The sequence below is a fragment of the Saccostrea echinata genome, unplaced genomic scaffold (genome assembly GCF_033153115.1).
Source record: "Saccostrea echinata isolate AGI-Se365-2 ecotype Australia unplaced genomic scaffold, CSIRO_AGI_Sech_v1 ptg000001l, whole genome shotgun sequence".
Classification (NCBI taxonomy): domain Eukaryota; kingdom Metazoa; phylum Mollusca; class Bivalvia; order Ostreida; family Ostreidae; genus Saccostrea; species Saccostrea echinata.
Window position 1 is genome coordinate 17,572,683 of NW_026889750.1, and position 20,680 is coordinate 17,593,362.

The 20,680-nt window shown below is 32.6% G+C and overlaps 2 protein-coding genes and 1 long non-coding RNA gene across 3 annotated transcripts; 2 read left to right on the forward strand and 1 right to left on the reverse strand.

Annotated features, from left to right (window-relative positions):
- The first annotated feature begins 2,200 nt into the window (after nt 1–2,200).
- LOC133186198 (solute carrier organic anion transporter family member 2B1-like) lies at nt 2,201–11,844 on the forward strand. The gene is made up of 11 exons (XM_061321436.1): nt 2,201–2,242; nt 3,190–3,851; nt 3,968–4,054; nt 5,619–5,822; nt 6,142–6,306; nt 6,511–6,697; nt 6,990–7,140; nt 7,280–7,434; nt 7,988–8,052; nt 9,270–9,564; nt 9,791–11,844. The coding sequence occupies exons 2-11, from the start codon at nt 3,194–3,196 to the stop codon at nt 9,816–9,818; spliced, it is 1,995 nt and encodes a 664-aa protein (XP_061177420.1). The 5' UTR covers nt 2,201–2,242; nt 3,190–3,193; the 3' UTR covers nt 9,819–11,844.
- Nucleotides 11,845–11,953: 109 nt separating this feature from the next.
- On the forward strand, nt 11,954–13,587 carry LOC133195127 (uncharacterized). The gene is made up of 3 exons (XM_061330999.1): nt 11,954–12,213; nt 12,806–12,870; nt 13,418–13,587. The coding sequence occupies exons 1-3, from the start codon at nt 11,954–11,956 to the stop codon at nt 13,585–13,587; spliced, it is 495 nt and encodes a 164-aa protein (XP_061186983.1).
- A 441-nt stretch (nt 13,588–14,028) lies between these two features.
- LOC133193231 (uncharacterized) lies at nt 14,029–14,791 on the reverse strand. Its single transcript, XR_009721887.1, has 2 exons — nt 14,681–14,791; nt 14,029–14,251 (listed from the first exon to the last, which is right to left on the reverse strand). It is a non-coding gene; the product is annotated as an uncharacterized LOC133193231 (long non-coding RNA).
- Nucleotides 14,792–20,680: the final 5,889 nt, after the last annotated feature.

Below are 20,680 nucleotides of genomic sequence, written 5' to 3' on the forward strand. Positions count from 1 at the left end.
AGAGCAGACGCTCTAACCATGCCACGCGGGCGACTATGAAATTATTGAACTGTCTGCTAGAAATAAAGAAAAAAACTTTTTTATATACTATAAGGCGTGAATATAGGTTATTTATTATAATTATTATTATTTATGATGATAGCTTAGTTTATCTATGCTACTTCTTTGTATTTGTATTACCTTAGTAGCACTGCATTTCTGTTAGTTCTAGAAATGATAAAAGCTGTCTTTGTTGTAGCGGGAAGATGCATTTGCTATTTCTGTTATAAACTTATTTTTCTATGGGTACACATGTAACTTTATAGATAGAGAATTACTGATGGGATGGTTTCATAATGGGAATTCTCGCCTCGACCTTTTAGAAGGACACTTTTCCTTATGAGTGACAACGGATCCATGTATTTTTGACTCAATCTATTCAACACACATCTTTGGTAGGATCAATATAAGTTACGAGAACAGCAGTTCTGTCTTAGAAAATAAAATGCCAAGGAGGAAAGGGGTTCCTAAATGTCATATGTGATTTATAATTGAATGTTGCTTTACGTCATTTTAGAATTTTTCACCCAGATAAAGAGATCATCCACTTAAGGAGGAATGCCACACCAAACATTTATTTCATAGACCTTTAAGACATCCCTGATAAGTAGTGGTTTCAGCATTAAAAGGCCAATATTAGCTCTTAATTATGTAATAAGAATTTTTTTCCTATTTTTCATAGAAAATGGAAAAAATTTTTATTTGCAAATAAGATACGTAAGGGTTAAAAATTTGCTGTTAATAAATGCATAATATGAATGTCTAATAAAATATGTTAATAAAGGCTGGATAGACATTTTAACTTTTTGAATAAAAAAATATTTATGAAAATAAAACACATAATTTGTGAATGTTTTTAAACCTATTGTTAAAATCTTCATAAAACTAGACACAACTAGGGAGAATATGTTAGGCAATCATATTTTAAAAAGAAATTGAAATGAAATTGCGAAATTTTAGAGAATTTTTTTTTTTTAAATTTTGGCCAATCCCGATCGAAATTAAACTGATCCCAACCAGAATTTTGTAATAATTGGAAATAAATAACATTTTCACAAGAATACTAGTTTGTTTAGGTGTAATACAGGTTAAACAGTAATAGAACTTGATAATCAAATAGATTTCTTAGTGCTAAATACAAAAAGAAGGCAGTAAATTATCATTTTATTTATCATGTGTTAATTTTGATCGGGATCAGTTTAATTTTGATCGGGATTGTTTCAAATATTAAAAAAATTCTTTTCCCTAAAATCCCTCAATTTCATTTCAATTTCTTTTTGATCATTTACATTTAGAAACATGCATAGAAACTTGATGTAAATAGACCTACCCTCAATTTTTTTCTTTAATTGACGGCCGTTTGTGATCTCTAAATCATGTGACTCAGATAATCGGTGTTGAAAAAAAAACATCAAAATTATGAAATAGACAAATAAGTTTATGCTACAAAATTTTTAATTATCTCGTTTCAACATTTTTAAATTCTGTGGTCGGTATAATGACCTTGTTTGCAATTACTAATACAACCTGTCATTGGTTCATATTTTGACTCAGATGTTTTCCACCAAATGTTAGGCCATTGTTTTTATACAATTTTGACTTCAATAACTCCATTTAACTGACCAATACTAGATCGAGGGCCCACGGCGGGTTTAACCGTCGACAGGGTATGCTTACTCCTCATAAAGGCACCTGATCCCACCTTCAGGGGTCCGTTTTTTGTCCTTTTCACAATTCGCATTCTTTACTTGATTTTTTTTTTATCATTTTGTTGCTTTTTTCCCCGCTATCTTAACCCTTTTCAAAATATTTTTTCTGCCGATGTTTGCCACATTTGATGTGATTTACAGAGAGATGAGCAATTTTTCGACGGCGACTATAATTCAACCAGAAAAGAGAAAAACTCATGGATGCCTTGAAAATATTAAATATGTTATGCATACTGTACTATATAAACTGTAACGATTCAATAATTAATGCATGGCTGGACAAAACAAAATCACACCCGTCCCATATTCTACCCTCTCTTCCTATATCTCTCTCTCATGTATTTTAATAGTTTCATACGTATTCACAGTCATGACAACGTTACTTACATAAACTGTGCATTGTATATATACACATTTAATCCAGGTTTAAATTTTAGATCTAGAGAAGACAAAATAAAGTCTGAACGTATTTTTAGTGAGTGAACCAATATTTGGTGAGTATAATTCCTATGCTAAAATGAGAATTTTAAATGGAAAAAAGATAAAACAGTAGCGGTATGGTCCATATGTGCGTTAATAGAAAAAAAAATCACAGGTTAGATTCCAAATCAAAATAACAGAAATTCAACAACAAAAAAAAGAAGAAGAAAATTTTACTTTTCTTGGGGGTATAAATTAGTTAATATTTCCATGGTAAAGTTTTTACTGGCAATTATTATTCAGGGGATATAACAGTAAATTTCCTTTCTTTTCTATAGTAAATGAACTGACAAGGATACTTTTTACAGCAATTTGTTGGTACATATAAATTTTGGGTATAAGGATATTCTATTTATCTTCTTCGTTTAATGATAATAGCATTTCTATCCTTTTATCTCTAATTTTCATATACATGAATAATAATTTATTTGCACCAAATATTAAGGTATGTCATTTCTATTGATCTTGCAATATGTGGAGCTGATTTGTAAACATTTGAAATTTAAATATATTTTTTTTTATAAATATTTATACTTTTCTACTTTGAAATAAAAATATGCAGTGCAGTATTAAAAATTCAAGAGTATTTTCTTTGGACTCTTTCTTTTGGAAGTACTTTGAAATGCTTCATTAAAATTTGTACGGGCATTGAAGGCTTTGCAATAATTTCAACTTATTAAGGTAGGATATAAACTACCACGCAAAATATGCTGATAAGAATAGAATATCCACAGCACCAGTGTGTTCAGTGAAAAGGAAAACTGAAAATAAATGACCTGTAATTTCTCTGCTAGTTTCAGAGTTCTAAATATAATTCCACAACACAAATTTCAGTTTTGAAAAGATAATATATTAATCTCAAGTAAAAACCTTTACATAATCTAATTCTTCCTAGACTCCTAACACAAGTATGCATAACAACACATCATGATTTCATAATTTCTATGTCTTTTTTGGGCAGTAAAATGGTTGCAACCCGTGAAGAAGACTTTGAATGTGGAATCGGCAAATTTCGACCGAAATTCCTTCAGCACTTTGCCAACATCAATGCATTTGTGGGAGTGTATAGTATAGTTGGCATGATATCTCAGACTCTTAGCGTCTACGTTAATACACAGGTACCAAATCTGGAGCGACAGTTTGGTTTGAATAGCGCCCAGAGCGGACTAGTAATGGCCTTCAATGATATAGGATTTTTTACGGTTGTTTTATTTGTGTCGGCTGCTGCTAGGTTTGTACACATCCCCCGCATGCTATTTTTATGCATTTTATTGTACGGAATTTCTGGACTTACATGCAGCATCCCCCACTTCATCGCTGTGTCAAGAGGCCTTTTGCCTACTCTGAACTTGGATTCAGTGGTCACGAACGCCACAAAAAATAGCGATAAAGTGAACCTTCTTTGTCGCCCAGGGTTCAATGTCACTGAAGAAGAGTGCGAATCTAGTACAGAACACCCAAACAAAGTTTTAACTGCACCGAGTTATTCAATTAAGAATCTTGCATTGGTCTTGATTGGGATTGGTATGACCCTACAGGGCATTGGAAAAGCCCCACGGGGTCCCTATTACATGGTGTATGTTGATGACAACATTGACCGAAGAAAAACTGGATTTTACTCAGGTACATATAATTTTACAATATAATTATTATTTACTTAGAATTAGTAAAAAGAAAATGATAGCTAAAATATTGACAGATTTCAAATGTTGATTTGCTTTAAATTATATAATATGTAGGTATTGCCATTGCTTCGTCTATATTCGGTCCAGCAATTGCATTTGGACTCGGGGGATACTTCAGCAGACTGTACATAACTTTAGAAGGTGAGTTTGATAAAGTTTCAAGTTTGAATAATAAAGAACTGGGAGAGTTCACTAGGTTTTTCACCTTGACAGCTTATCAGGTAGGCCTGAATCTACTGTGAACTTACTGGTAATGGCACTAATTAAAATTCGTAAACATTCGTCTTTCACCTTTCGTGTTTGTCAGTATTATACAGCAATTAGGTAGTGCATGTGTGTTCTCATCCAATGGTGAGTTTACAACAAAATGGAATTTTTCCTATTGTACCAGCAAGAAAACCAACATACCGGATTTCTATAATAAAAGAATACAAGAAAAGTGACTCTTCATCAGCTAACAAGGATGATTCCTTCCCTTTAGTCATTTCCTTTGTATCAAGAAATAGAAAAGAAAGTCATAAAATACTTAAGGATATCCGATCCTCAGCCAGGAAGGATAACTCTTAAATTTATTATTTTATTTAAAAAGTCTTAAAATGAATCTTGAAACTCAGATTTTTTCGTGCAACAATTATCATTTTATGCATCTTAATATGATTCAAGGTTCTTTGAAGTCTTAGAAACAGTCTTGTAAAAAGTTGACATTAGTACCCCATAAAAGAAAAAAATGAATTCATTTTTAGAGAAATCGACTTTCCTTTAGTCAAGCATTAGATACCACTGCTTATTAGCATGGTATGAAATTAGATGTGATATGTGATGTCTAGCAATGATACTACAAGCATTTTACACTATGTATTATATGACAATTGAAGTAAAAAGAACTAAAATACTGTATAAGCATAAAAAAGATGCAATTTTCTCAAAATGCCTGGATACCTATATTTTTCTATCCTAAATTATATTTGTTGATCAATTTTCAATTAGAAAATGCATAGCTGTTGTTTTTATTCGCATTTCCTGAAATTATATTTGAGATTTGATAACTTTCCCATTATAATATGATTAACTATAATGATGAACTTGAAAGAAATACCATGGATAAATTCACGTTACTATGTGAAATCAGAGACATTTTTGTGAGCATTTTCAATTACGTAAAAGCTGAATTTCAGAACCTGAGGATTGGACTACCTTAAGGTAAACTGATTGAAAACAAATCAAATCTTAACATCTGTCTTTAAAAAATCAGTTACTTAAGAATCCAAGATTTTTTTTAAAATTCTAAATAGTCGTTTACATTTTAAAATGTTCTGAAATTAAACCTATCACGTATAACATTTTGTCATGTGAGCGTATTATATAAAGGGGTAAAGCAATGTTGCATCAGCTGGAAATGAGGGTCAATTTCCTTTGAAACAGTTTTTGTCTTAGGTTTGCTCTAGTTTAAGTTTGATACTGTTTTAGCAAAAAGCCAAAGAAGTAATAAATGTACCCTTAGAAAAGTCTTTCTTTTCTTCCTTTTCAAATTAAAAAAAAATATTATTATTATTATCTAGTTTTTTGCCTTTCATGATGTACTAGTATATTTATAAATAATTAAAAAAAAACAAAAAAACAAAGGTATAGGCCTAATGTCGTTTTCGCTTTTCTTTAGTATTTATTATGGTTTACATTTTGTACATGTATGACTTTTTTGTTGAAGATGTTGATATGGACACACGGGACCCCCGCTGGATAGGAGCTTGGTGGTTGGGTTTTCTTGTCTTTGGTTCGGTGTCCATTATCCTAGCATTCCCTCTGGCTCTGTTTCCAAGACAACTGAAAATGTCCAAAAAAGATATAGCAAAGGGAAAAGTTCAAGAAAGGCCAATTATTCAGGAAAGCTCATTTTCTGAGAAACTTAAATGTAATTAAAATTTACAATTACATAATTTTAACCCCCCCCCAAAAAAAAAAAGAAAAGAAAAATGGATTGACCTTATATGCAATGTGAATATATTTTAAAGAAAGTGTAAATACCTGTATTGATACATTTTATGGATAGTTCAATGAAAAAAGAAATGAATTTTCTTTCTCTTGAAGATGATTTTCTTGGAGCGGTATAACTTTGGTCATATCAAACATCAGATATAAACTTTCTTTGATAGAATTAGAGTGTATAAGTTTATCTCTTTTTCTCTCCATTTATTAATGTTATTAATAACAGAAAGGTTCTTCTTATTCAGTGAGCGTTAAGGGATATTGGAAAGTGGTTCGAAATCCCGTTTTTCTTCTCACGTCTGCCAATCAAATCTTCACCATAATGTCGGTCGGGGGATTCTCTGGCTTCATGGCAAAATTTGTGAAGACACATTTCAATATACCACTGTCGCTTGCCAACTACATATTAGGTAAGAATGCAGTAACCATCAAAATGAGGTCTCTTCTTGATCCAAGTACATCTTTTGTGATTTTAATAAAAAAAAAAAAGAAGGCATTTTTATGCTATAAACCATAGTTTTTAATTTTTTTGGCAAAATTGGAATTAAATTCAAGTCATCTTCAGCTTTTCTTGCATATACAATATTCTCTATTACTTTTATTTAAATTCTTAGCTGGCGCTAATATATCGGCAGTAGCTTGCGGTTCATTTCTTGGAGGTATCGTCACAAGGAAAATAGCGATGACTCCCAGAAACGTTTACAAAATGATATTAGGTTTCTATATCCTTAACGTGGTGTTCTTGGCTCTCGCCATGGTCATGAGTTGCCCACAACCAACTATCATTGGTCCACGAGAAAAGTGAGTGTTTGTTTTAAACACTTAGTAAATCTATTTTTGATATCTTCTCCTTAAAAAGTAAGGATATAAAATAATGATACCACTTTCGGTTCGTTTACATATAAATACAACATATTTATATATGATTTTGTGCAATAAATTAAGGTGAAATTTTAAATGGTATTAGTATATATTTATTATTGACTTTGCTTTTTAATAGCTTTATATGGAGAAGGATTGAATTCAATTTTCTAAAAAGAGAATGACTACTAGTATATCTATCAAACAATATCTATTTTTATTTAAATTTCAGCATCCCTGGGTATGTTGACATTTCCTCACAAAATTGCTCACTTGATTGCACATGTCAGGATGACAACTTTTTCCCTATATGCGGTTCAAATAAGGTCAATTACCATTCTCCATGTTTTGCCGGATGCCAGGAATTATATAGAAATGGTCGTGTAAGTATTTCTGCAGAATGTTAATTAACGTCGGTGTTTGACATAAACAATGACCTCACTTCCGGACTTTGTAACATATTATGAAAAAGAGTTAGAAACACGCTTCTCCAAGTTTATTTTAGCCATAATTGTTTTCTAGATGTTCTCCAATTGTTCCTGTATACCCGACGGTCAGGCGGAAGCAGGTTTATGTGAATCCAACTGTCCCTATCTGATACCATGGGTCATCTTTATTTTCCTCTCCAGCATATCAGCGGCGATGAAAATACCACCTAATGTGATTGCTATCATAAGGTATATGCAATTATGAATAAAACACCCGTTGTATACTAGTATATGCAAATATCATTGATGGCAACAAATATTGGAATAATTTCCTCATACAGGGATCAAGACAAAGTAATTACATGCAGTACTAGTATTTCACAAAAAGTATACTGGTTTTCATGCTTGATTGAGTCGTCACATGATGAATGCATGAAATTCTTGTAAGACATCTTCTGTGTATATTCATTTCCCTCTAAATTGTTTACATTGTTATCAGAGCTTTTATGGGAAAAACTTGAAAGAAAAGAATGCACATACTAGAATATTTAAAAAAGCAAACTTCATTAAATGTTTGCGTGCACCTATTCCGTCATTTATAGAAGAACTTTGGAACTTTGAACCAGTTTACAGTAGCTTAGGATTCAATCCTATAAATTATACAAATTACATCCCTTTCCTTCCCATGAAATATACATTTCCACTGTATAAGCCCTTAATACCCACGTGGCTCTAAGCAGAGCACAGGGTGATGATTTTAACCAAAGAAGAGATTTACCCTAAGTTGTATCTTTATTTTCAGATCTGTTGATGACAGGGACAAAGCATCAGCGATTGGCCTGAACAGCTGTTTGGTATCTGCTCTTGGTAAAATTCCTTTATATCCCTCATATAAAAATTATTTTCTTTAAAACTTAATATTCTTAAGTTTAAATAAATAGTAATCACGAGCATTCTGGAAACCTTTTCAATTTATCGTATCCTTGAGAGCAAAATATTAGCTGCGTGAGATTTTGGGTTACTATTGGATAAAGGATGGATGTTGACACTAAATGTAACATTGAATTAACATAGAATATTATGTATCTTATTAAGTAACGTACATGAATACCTTTAGGGACTTAGTTATAGCACTGAGGGACAGAATACAGTGTTAGTTTTGTAACGTGCAGCGCAACCGAGCTGGTGTGTGGTGATATGTCTGTATTACCGAGGCGTTACACTCAGGTTCGTTAACCTGTTAACTCAGGTTTTTGGTGACCAAATACAATGTATTTACAAACTTTAATACAATCAAAATAAACACAATGGGTTTCCTCTTGATTGGATGACCACTAACTGTGGTCAACGGGTATCTCCCGCAAGCAAATTTCTCTGGTCCTGCCACTCCACAGGCACTGCTGCCTCCTGGCACTTCCCCCACTTCTGTGTTATGCCACCTCTCTCCTTGCTAACCTCTGCCTTATACAGGTCTTACGTGTTAGCTGATGATATAACCTTTACTGCGTATCCCCCGCAACTGTGTGCCTTATTCAGGTCTTATCACAATGTTTAAGAGGTTAAACAGCCAAGGTTTAACAATCAGAGAAGTATCATCAGCACTGTATTACAGCGTGTATTAATTCAATGCAATCTCAGTACCTCGGCAGTTTCGACCTATTTATATGATCGTAGAATTAATAACTTTCAGTGTTTAAGAAATTAAATAAAAACGTACGTCCAACGTTTTCCAAAGTTTTATACGAAACTAAACGACAAAAACCATTTTCCGTTTCAGTTTATTTGTATATTTGAACTCGAACTGAAACTCGAAACAAGTTTTAAATTAATTTTCTGGAAATATATTAAGAATTACATGTATGAATATAAAACATAATCTCAAATTGAATGTATTGTAATTTTAAGCTTGAAAGTATTCACACTGGTATGTATTTACACACTGGTCGTATAATTATAATGAAGTTCAGAATGTTCATAAATCCATAAGGAAAAGCACAATGTACTTTCAACAATTCCCTGATTTTTGTCGATAGAACATCTCTGTTGTATTACATGTACTTATTAGATAGTTAAATGTATTACAGGCTGGGGATTATCGCCAATACTTTTTGGCAAGGTGCTGGATGGTTCCTGTCACATTTGGCAGTTTCCATGCTCATCTTCCGGCGCGTGTGAACTTTATGACCTTCGATCTTTCCGACTTTCCTTCCACGGACTTTCCCTCGGTATGAGATGTGCATCATTAGTTTGCTTAATCTGCCTTGTTATATGGACGAGGAATTGGAAAGACTGGAAATATGCCAATAAAACGGTTCCGTCAGATCATAGGGTGGACGTAAAGTATACAAAAGTGCCAACTGAAAATAAAAACACTAACGGGTTCGTCACATTAATTTCTACACTGAATGAACTGAAAAAAATATCACATGTTCACGTGTACCCCGTGTTTGTTTGTAATATTTTCATTCCATTATATCAGATATTATCAAATTAATATTTTCTTTTTTGAGACATTACAAAATAACTTAAAAGGGTTTGAAAACTTCAACTAATCGTGCACTATAATATTTTAGCATTACTTATGTAGCTTTTTTTCTTATTTCAGTGAACAGCTGAGTCCAAATTCTGACTAACAAGATTCAAGGAAAACATCAAAATGAACAGCGTGAAATGTTACCAATTGTTACTAATTATGAAAAAAAGTTTTAAGAACCTTTTTAAATGATCGTTTTTACATTCAAAAGAAAGACATTTTTACCTTGAGAACTTTTGAGTTCATTACAAGCAAAAAATCGTATATACTATAACTACATGTACTTGGTCCCCAAAGTTAGACCATGATTATTACACCAATACAATATTGAACAAGAGATGTTTTTGAAACACTTATGCCCCCCCCCCCCCCCGAATAATTGGAATTTTTCTAAGTCCAAGGGGCATAACTCTGTCAAAAATTCCTCGATCGTACCCAAAACAACACTTGACCTAGATATTCTAATAATAAATCTGTACACCAAATTTCATTTCAGTATGTGCAACCCCTGTAAAGAAAATGAACGGAAACTGCAAATAATTGGAATTTTTCAAAGTCCAAGAGGCGTTACTCTGTCAAAAATTGCTCGATCATCTCCAAAACAGTACTTAACCTAGATATTTTTATGATATATCTGTACACCAAATTTCATTTCATTATGTGCAAGCTCTGCAAAGAAAATGAACGGAAACTGAAAATATTTGGAATTTTTCTAAGTCCAAGGCGCATAACAAAAGTTGACCCAGATATTTTTATGATGAATCTGTATATTAAATTTCATATCAGTATGTGCAACCTCTGCGAAGAAAATGAACGGAAACTGTTGGTGGACCGACAGACAGACCGACCGACCGACAGACAGACATCAGCAAAGCAATATGCCCTCCCTTCTTCGAAGGGGGGCATAATAAGAAAACAAAAATAATTTATTATTCAATTCAAGTCATAATTTTAAGTGGAATTATGAAAAAGATAACATACAATTGCGAATTTGTTGACTTGAACAAATGTGAAGTTACACACTAAAGACAATTGCTAAACAATATTGCGTTTTTAGGCTTCATTGCCAAAAGGGAAGAAACACGAAGCTGCATGAAATATGGAGAAGATAACGAACAGTATTCAAGCTCAAAATCCATTAAGACAATACAAATCGGGAGCAGAGCAAACACGAACCTCCAAAAACACCAGAGGTGGGATCAGGTGCCATGGAGGAGTGAGCATCCCTTGCCGACAGGTCACACCCGTGTGCTCCTTGTCATGATCGGGAAAAAACGGGGAAATCCTTAGACAATTCAGTATGTAAATAATGGCCTAACAATAAGTTTGAATAACGTCAGTCAGCATTTGACTTAATGACAGGTTGTATTTGCTGACAACTTGGAAATGCTTCGAATTAGACTGTTGATATCCTTGTTTCAACTTGTTTGTCAATAGCTTGCCTCGTTTTAGAAATTGTTCATACGTAGAGCATGCTCATGTGTATCGAATCAAATGGGAAACAAAAACCCTATATGCAGGTTATAAGGGTATATTGCTACATAAGTAAGGGGAGTTGACAATTGAAAATTTGAAGTCATCACGTTTTTCATAAAGCTTTGTTGTTAGGTTTCCATTTAAGTCTTGTTCTAGTAAAATATCAAATTATGAAACAGATGTGTCAGACTCTGTGGTATCTTTTATTTCAAGCTCACTTTGATATATCGAATCGACATATGAAGGAAGTAACTATTGTTAATTGATATTACGTCGTCGATATATGTGAATGTCGAGTTGAAGGCCACAGCAAGTGTTTTCTTCTTCTCATGTAGTTCTAAGTTTTTGAATAAATTCTGCTTCATATGAATACAAAAATAGGTCTGCTAACAAGTGGGGGTGCAATTGGTACCCTTGGAAATTTCCAAAAGATTGTTGAAAGCCCCGGGGCCACGAACGTTTTATTTTACTCAACTCAAATCTGAGTTTAACTCTAAGTTTTTTACTCACCTGAGTTACGACTCAAAAAAGTGTGCCACGAAAGTTAAAGCAACTTAACTCCGCTGAGTAACAAAACTCAAATTATTTTTTTATGATGTAAGTGGCCTTGGCAATGTAAATAAAAGAAAAATAAATAATGAAAAACATAATCTCTGTTTTCCTTTTGAATCTACCTCTATAATGCAAATTCACATAATTGTGACGTAATATTTTTTGTTTTGATGACGTTGCATACTACGGAACGGCTGTCTCACCAATATGGAAGAAATGGATGTACTGTATGATATCATAGTTGAAAATCCTTCCAAAATTAACGAAACAATATTCGAGGCTGTCGAAACTCCCCTCGCAGCATCCACTCCAAAAAGGAAACCTTCCTGGAGCGACTTAGAACAGAGTGTTTTAATTGAATTTGTTTCAAAAAATGAGCAGAAACTTTTTGGAAAGTTTAAAGGACCGGGGAGGGGAAAAGTAGAGAGAGAAGCTGCCTGGGAGGATGTAGCAAGAGCTGTAAACGAGTATGTTTATTTCAAAGAATTTTTTATAAATTTTCTTACCTTGATAATTTATTTAATACATTTAAAAATTCTATATTAAAGTTTAAAATTATTCTTGCTTGTATCTTGTTAAGTTAAATTATTTTATGAGCTTTTTATTTAGTTAATAACATCTGCGAAGACTTTGAACAGACTATATAATGCAAAAATAGAAAGTGCTCAGAAAAGAAAAAAAAAAAATAAATGTCAGGTCCATTTTCCATATAAACTTAGCATAGTGATAATATATCATACAGCAAATGGTTTAGCATAAAAGATTGTACTATTTATAACCCGGGCTACCCTTCCCCTTTTTAAAGATTTTCACTGAAACAAAGATTAAAGCGCAAAGAAATTTTTTCAGTTAATTTAATTTACTTTTCATATTGATATTTTTTAAGTGTGAAAAAACTTGCAAATTACTTATGTGTGTCATGGAACATGCAACCCCCCCCCCCCCCCCCATCTAGGAAGTCTTCATAATACTTATCATATTCATTCCATGCTGAAGAGTTGCAAGTATTGAGCTATATTTCTTTTCACAACTTATTTCCGGTTTATTTCTGTTACAGAGTAGGTATATTTACTTTCGGACAGGGAAGGAGGCATCAAAGCAGTATGCCAATTTGAAAGCCAGAGGTACACATCTAAAAATCATTTACTTTTTGTTATTCTGACTATATTCTGAATACAAAGCACATTTCAGTTAAAAAATCAAACCTTGTCTTTTATCTTTATAGCATCGTTTTATAATATATATGTACATGTATCGGTAACAGGCGCGGATCCAGGAATTTTTTCCAGGGTGGGTCAATCCCCAATCAAAAAATTTCCAACCTAGAAATGTCTTGACAAGCAAAAAAAAAAAAAAACAAAAAAACAAAAAACAAAACAAATCAAACCAAAAAAACAAACAAAACAAAACAAAAGCAATCTAAAATCCATTTCCCCAACGTGAAAAAAAAATTGTGGTGATGGTGGGGTCCACGTTTTCTAGAGGGGGTCCAAATTCGTTTTTTACTTGCTTCAGTATATACTTTTAATAACTCTGCAAATTCTGGACCCCCAACCCCCCTCTAGATCCGCGCATGGGTAACGCTCTTTTATTTACAACGGAGTCTCTAAAAGAAATAAAGAGTTTGACAAGCTAAAATAAATTTTATTATTATTATTGTTCTTAACGTAGCAAAGGACAAACTGTCCCAAATTAAAAGACCCAAGACAGGTGGAGGTCCAAAGCCCCCATCACCAACGCCTGTTGAGCAAGCCATGTTGGATACTTTGGAGGGAAGGCCGTCCTTGCAGGGATTAGACTCAGGTTTTGATTCTGGTGGTAAGAATACTTTCTTGATATAAATGAAATACATGTAACCACCTTTAGTAATAACCTTAATACTATTTCGAGAGATTTTATATTACTATATTGGATATACGCAGTTCGAATTACCTAGTAAATCAAGTGAAAAAAAAGCACATATATATGTCTATTTACTAGACATGCGCAAAGAATACGTACATGTATTAAAATCCTCAACAGATTTTTCACTTTAAAAGCGCTAAAATCGTGCGGTTTTTTTTTTTTAAATCAATTGATTTATTTTTTTGGAAAAGGGGTCAAAATCCTTGCGCGAAAGCACGAAATAAAAGTGTTAAATCGTTTATATTTTTTGATATTATTTTGCATGATAATTATTGTGTTATATTAAGGAGAGAAACTAGTAAGTTGATAAAACTTGTTTCTGATCCTTTTGATTGTCAAAAAATATGTTCAAAACAAATAAAAGTGTTACGGGGCGCTCAAAGTTACTCATATTTTTATTTTATGCATCATTGAATAGTTACATCATTCTGTTTTAACGGAATTAGAGAAGGAAAGGGATCAGGTGGCATCCATCTCAACATGCAGCGAGGGTCAAGATTCATCTTCAGACACGTTCACCTCAGTGCCACCTCATCTTCAGACACGTTCACCTCAGTGCCACCTCATCTTCAGACACGTTCACCTCAGTGCCACCTCGCTCTAATAAAGAAAACAAAAAGGAACAGAGTTTATTAATTCTACAGAAAGATCTTCTCAAGACAGAGAAGAGAAAGTTAGAGTTAGAAATGGAGCTGATGCATTTGAAGAAAAAGAAGATGTTAGAAGAAGTTGAAGTTTTAAGTCTAGAAAAAGAGAAGCTAAAAGAAGAAAAATTGTTATTGAAGTTGAAAAAGAATTAAATAAAACGTAGTTTTATAAATGCAAATAAATCATCAATGAAATTTTATTTTTTAGTATATATATCTATTTAAATATCGATTCTATTTACGTATTCAATGCCCCAAAAACACATTGGCAAATATGGAACCATGAGGTACCTCTTGAGAGCATATCCTGAATCACCATTATTATAATAATTTATATGTCATAGAAAAATCACCTATTTCAGTTTTCTTATTTATGCCTTACCAGTTTCGAAGAGTCTAGCAAGAGACGATTCTCTAAACACACGGGAATCATGTACACTACCCGGCCATTTTGCAACGCAGTTTACAAATCTAAACGAGGCATCACAGGCCATCTGAAAGAAAGCAAATTTACTATTCTTTTTTCTTTCTTTTTTTTGGGGGGGGGGGGGGTTGCAAGTACAAAAACAAGTTATGTTTCTGCTAAATCTTACAAACAAGAAAAAAAATTATACATGTAATATATTCCCTCGATTATTACATATAATATGTTATATTTTCAAAATCAGTCTATCAAATTTGCGACAATGTAAATGCATACAATCTGAGAAAAGCATGTCATTCTCTAAATTAATCCTTATCCTGCCATAGACTAAAACCACGTGACTATCATCAGACGATATTCCAGGGTTAGAAACTCCCTAAAATTACAACTCGCAAATAATTGCGAGTACCAAGAAAGTATAAGACTACTCGCAATTTTCATAGAAAGTTAAATTTAATTCTCCAAAAACTAGATAGATATTGCCAATCAGAAACTCAAGCATCCTTTTAATATCAACTTCAGAGTACTTGTGTGTACAATCAAAATGCTTTTTAACAAAATAATTTTGCAAATGGCCAATGACAAGGTAAGTTTATTTACGAGTTCAATTTTTATTGAAAAAGCAACTGTCTATGATGTCAATAAGCTGGACTTTAATTTATTGTAGGGAATGGTTGAATAAAGTGTTGAAAAGTCGTACGTTTTGATGTTACTGATTTTAAAATTTTGTGATTTCAAATTTACTAAAAGTTCCTCGGAGGTTTTAAGTATCCACATCTGATTTACGCCACTTCTCGAACATACTGTTGTACATTAATACCATATTGTTTTTCTAAGAAATAAAGATAAATTATTTTGCCACAGTGAGTTGCATACAATCAACTTAAATGAGTAAATGAGTGACTACTAAAGTGAGACATGTACAATGTATATCCATATATTGGATGTATAACATTTCTTGCGTCTGTCCCTAACCATGCTGTGTATTTATAAAAAATGAAATACAGATAATCTGATATCTTACTAAGAATGTTTCAGATTAAACCACCACCTAGATGACAGTTCTGAAATGGTCGCCATCAATGTTGTTTCTTTTTAGATATTTTGTTTTCACTTTTTTACGTAATGGCTACATCTATATCTTCATTTTTTTTTCAACCTCTGATACTTATATTGAATCATTGTGCATTTGAAGTTGAATTCTTTCCATCACCAAAAACTTAAAATATACAGCAATTAATTACCGGTGTTCTTTGTCAGTACGCCGTAACCAAAGTGATCACTTTCAAAACACGTGAGTCTTTGTAATGCATAATATCATGTACATCGTTTTACCAAATCTTTTTTTTTTCTTGTTTTCTTGAAAAAATACTGGACGCTTGCTTCTTAATACTTACTATGTAAAAAAAAAAAATAAATAAACAAAATAATAAAGTACACGCTGGGGTTTATAATCAACACTGCTTGGCAAGGTGTTAGATACTTCCTGTCGGTACGGTCATTTCCTCACTCATCTTCCGGTGTGTGGGAGCTGTACGACTGCTGGAATTATTTTCCTCGGCATGACCGTGTAGTAGAAGTTTGTGCTGCCTGCTTTGTTCCATGTACGAGACAACGAAATCTGACAATTTGACAAAAGACATGTTCTGTCAGATCGTGAAAGTTAACTACACTGGATAGGCATCTAGGCATATGAACAACAAACAAGTATACTGGTACACTGAGATTTAAAAAACCCTGTAATTTAGTACAATAAGAAAACGACGGTATATGAAAGATTCTTCACGGACTAAGAACATTAAATATCGTCCTGTTCTAATACCGAAAAAAATATTAATGAACAAATGAAATATCTTTACATAAACAAATGATTTCTGGCATATTTTTCTTTTCAAATACATTTTTGTTTTGTTTCAATTTTTCCTTCAGATAATCCATACAAATACTTGTAGTTTGATTCATGATGATAATTATTTTTAAAAATCGAAATCGGTTATACCCGCGTACTTTGATTCTTGATGCTCGAACTATTGAAGATATATCTTCTAATAACTTGAAATTGAATCAATTACAGTTATACCAAGTAACACTGGCAGTTTCTAATGCAAGTCTACAGATGTCAAACATGCAATGTGTAGGAAGAATTGTGCATTGAAACATTCTACGAAGACATTAACAAACAATCATATGTAGAAGCAATGAGTCCTTAGACAGAGAAGTGAACACTACACGTTTGCATTATTTTCAGTGTCAACAAATACAATCTATCATTAAGTCAAATGCTTACTGACGTTTTTCATACTAATTATTAGGCCATTATTTACCAACTGAATTGTGGACGGATCATGACAAGAAGCACACGGCGAGTGTGACCCGGTCGGCAGGGGATGCTCACTCCTCCATGGCATCTGATCCCACCTCTTATGTTTTAGAGGTCCGTGTTTGCTCTGCTCCTGATTTGTATAGTTTGAATGGATTATTATCTCCATATATTTCATTTCAATGTGTATAAATCAATTGTAAATATCAAATTCTAAGATTTTCTTGCAGTGCTTACAATGATGCAATTTTTTTACCCCGGTTTTATTGTCTGCTTATCTAATGCAAGTACATGTATTTGTGTTCAAGCATACTTATCTTTACCAATCATTTGAACTTAAAGTTGTGGATATATTCATCATTTGACTAATAATAGTTAAAGTGCAAAAACCGGCATTTCAATTAAAGTTAATCATTATGATTTTATGGACATGCTGTAATATCCTTTCATACACTCTTTCTGGTGGGACAGAGTCATAATTGTATGTTGAAATGGTTTTGTTCGTGGGAAACGGGGATTGTTTTGAATTCCTAATTGTACCAAATGATGTGCATGGAGGAAAAACTGTCGAGTTAAAAAAATAACTTTCTCATGTAATAACTTTCCACAATTCAAATCAAAGTCAAAGTCAAAATCAATGAATAAGCATATTTTAATCCATATGAACGGAAAAGAGTCGATTTGAGGTCAAAAGCCCTCAATTAGAAGAGAAGTATTTTACTTGACTCCATGAGTGTGTGCTTGTCCAATTTTCTTTTCGAAAAAAAAAAACTCGACAGCAATGAGTAGTGGGCCTTGAAAATGTGAATACTCGATTAGCTATACATTGAAGTACACTATTAAACTTTTCTTCAGATAATTGTATCTTATCATTATGATATCAAGAATACACAAGTGTGAAAAAAGTGGTCATTTCAAAACTTTGATTTACACAGAAACACATATTTGAAATAGAGTACATGTAAAGTGAACTTATAAAAATAGTCATTAAAATAGAGTTCAATCAAATTTATAGACAGATGTGACTTTTGTAAATATTCTTTTAAAATAAAAATCAACTCTAGTTTCGACAAAAGATACAGTATTAAGTTTTCAGTAAGAAGTTTTTTGATTAAAAGCTATTTGTTATTTGAATTGTGCTTTCAATTTATTGTGACGTGAGGGGCCAGGAAAAAGGCTCTTACTAGACCTTGTTTTGAGAAATTCAATGCCAAATAACTATTCGTTTTTTTTTTTCACTCGACATTTTGTGTAAATGGGTAAAAACGAATAATTGTACACAAATATATAAATTCTAAGTAAAAGGGTTCATGCCCTCATGCTAATGAGGATTATGAAACCGTGGTCATTATTTCAGCCTATTTAAATGAATTTGGAAACAGATAGAATATCGATGTACACGTTTTTCGAAGTAAATACTGTATACAGGGAAATTTTCGCCCCTTTCGCCCTACCCTCATTTGGGTGAATTTAAAACGGGGCGAATTCAAAGAATACAGTATTTCTTAAACAAAACTATGAATGGGCGAATTCAAAACGGGGCAAAATTGTTTGCATGTGTGAAAGGGCGAAAATAACCCTGTATACAGCATATTCATAGTAAAGTACTATTTGGAATTGTATGCAGTGCATTTTGAACGTAATGATAACTGCATAATTAAAAGAAGAAAGAAATTGTGATACCAGAATTACTTCCTCAATTAGCGAATTTTTTTGTTGTTAAATTGAGGGGTTCAATTCCAATGAGTACATTCTATACTTTGAAACTTTAAAAAAAGGCACAGCACTCCATTTTTGGATGAATGACGAAAACTATACTGAATAAAGCACACCCACAATTATTTTTCCTTCGAAACGAATATTTAGAAAATAAAACATTAAAAATGGGACTATTCTTCTCTGTTACAGAATTCTTTAGTTAGTCTAGATTATTATGTCAAATATATGTAATCAACCTTTGTTGAACAAAAATATTTTCCCTAATCATGACGACACAAAAAAGAGGCTTATGGGCCTTTATGGCCATCCGAGTTTCAAAATGCAGTTTTTTGGGAGCAATAGTATTATTATTTGGTCTTTTTCTGATCTAATCCTATGTAAAACTTGAAGGTCCGTATGCTTCTCATCTTAGTCTAAAGGAAATGATTTGGACAGATTTGAAATTACACTTCATGATGTATTAATAATATACAGACAATTTGAAGTGTTGTCTTTTAATTTAACAAAAAAAAACTTCCTTATGACAAACTAAAAAAAAAACATATTAGCCTCTCTGACTTAATTCTGTGCTGGAAATGGTGACACTGAGGTATATGTATTTGACTGTTTGAATCCCCGTAATCTTGAAAAAAAAAAATTAAAAAGATTTTTTTTTTCCATATTACCCTTTGCAAGAAATGTGAACCCCTTTTAGTGGCATCAACCCTGTCCTAGGTATATGATTTAAACAAACTTTTAACTGTACATGAGACTTGTGTGCAAATTTGAAAAACTAAGCGTTCTGGACCATCTTTGTTGATCTGGACATGTCATTTCGCGAAGACCACAAATTGAACAAGTTTAAATATTATAATTTGAAAATGCTTGCACATAACTTTGATAATTTTGAGACTGGTACTTGTTGAGAAGATGATTTAAGAAAAAAAAATTACATACTTTTAAATAATTTCTATGAAACGCTTCGCAACCCTTTGTATCCTCCAGTTTGTCCCAAGGGTAATGGTAGAAAACAAACTTTAATCTACACTGTACTATTGTTGTAGCCTTGTGGTTATTGAGAAGATTTGTTATACATATACCTGTATTTTACATACACCTACATGCTTATGTATGTATTTTTGTGTAAAACTTTGCAAACCCGTTATGGCCCATCACCTTCCAACGAGCTATGTATTGAATAAATTTATATCTACACTATTTACAAATGCTTGCTAATGTACTTGACAATTTGAAACATCGTATGTTTTGAGAAAATATTCAAAGAATTTCCTATATAATTTTATGGTCCAGTAAATATTGCGTCTAACCCCTGTGTCCCAATCTTTTTTCCAGGGGCCCTGGTTTGATCAATCTTAAGTATGCTTTCATACAATACAAGTTTGACAATTTGAAGCCCCACGGTTTTTAAGATGAATATTTATAATAAATAACTTTTCCTATGTATTTTTATGTTAAACTTTTGACCACTTTTAAGCTTTCTCCCTGCCCTAGGCGCCTTGATTTGAACAAATTTGAATGTACTTTATAAGAGGATGCTTGCATTTATGTTTCACAATGCATTCCCTTGTAGAGAAGATTTAAAAAGATTTTTCCTAAAAAAAATTCTATGTGCAATCTTGGACTTCCTTTAACTTGTGGCACCATCGCTGTCCCAAGGCCATAGTTTGAACAAACTTGAATTTTCACTATATTAAAAAGGTTCCAAATAAGTTTTGTTAAATCTGGGTCATGAAAGAAGAATTTGAAATGATTCCACCTACTATTACATTTATAAAGTTATCTTCCATACAAAATGGGCACTACCCTTAAATTGTACACATATGAATAACTAAAAAGGGGGATTAAATTAATCCATGAGGGTCAAAACGGTCCACCCATGTGTAGTTCTTTACCAGTGTTGTGGTATATATATACTCGTA

What these genes read in the sequence shown, in the direction of transcription:
- LOC133186198 (XM_061321436.1), top strand. Translation starts at nt 3,194, where the DNA reads ATGGTTGCAACCCGTGAAGAAGACTTTGAATGTGGAATCGGCAAATTT. An exon ending in ATTTTCTGAGAAACTTAAAT is followed by an intron (nt 5,823 to 6,141) that starts GTAATTAAAATT and finishes CTTCTTATTCAG; the next exon opens with TGAGCGTTAAGGGATATTGG. An exon ending in GAAAATAAAAACACTAACGG is followed by an intron (nt 9,565 to 9,790) that starts GTTCGTCACATT and finishes TTCTTATTTCAG; the next exon opens with TGAACAGCTGAGTCCAAATT.
- LOC133195127 (XM_061330999.1), top strand. Translation starts at nt 11,954, where the DNA reads ATGGAAGAAATGGATGTACTGTATGATATCATAGTTGAAAATCCTTCC. An exon ending in GTAGCAAGAGCTGTAAACGA is followed by an intron (nt 12,214 to 12,805) that starts GTATGTTTATTT and finishes TCTGTTACAGAG; the next exon opens with TAGGTATATTTACTTTCGGA. An exon ending in TGCCAATTTGAAAGCCAGAG is followed by an intron (nt 12,871 to 13,417) that starts GTACACATCTAA and finishes TTCTTAACGTAG; the next exon opens with CAAAGGACAAACTGTCCCAA.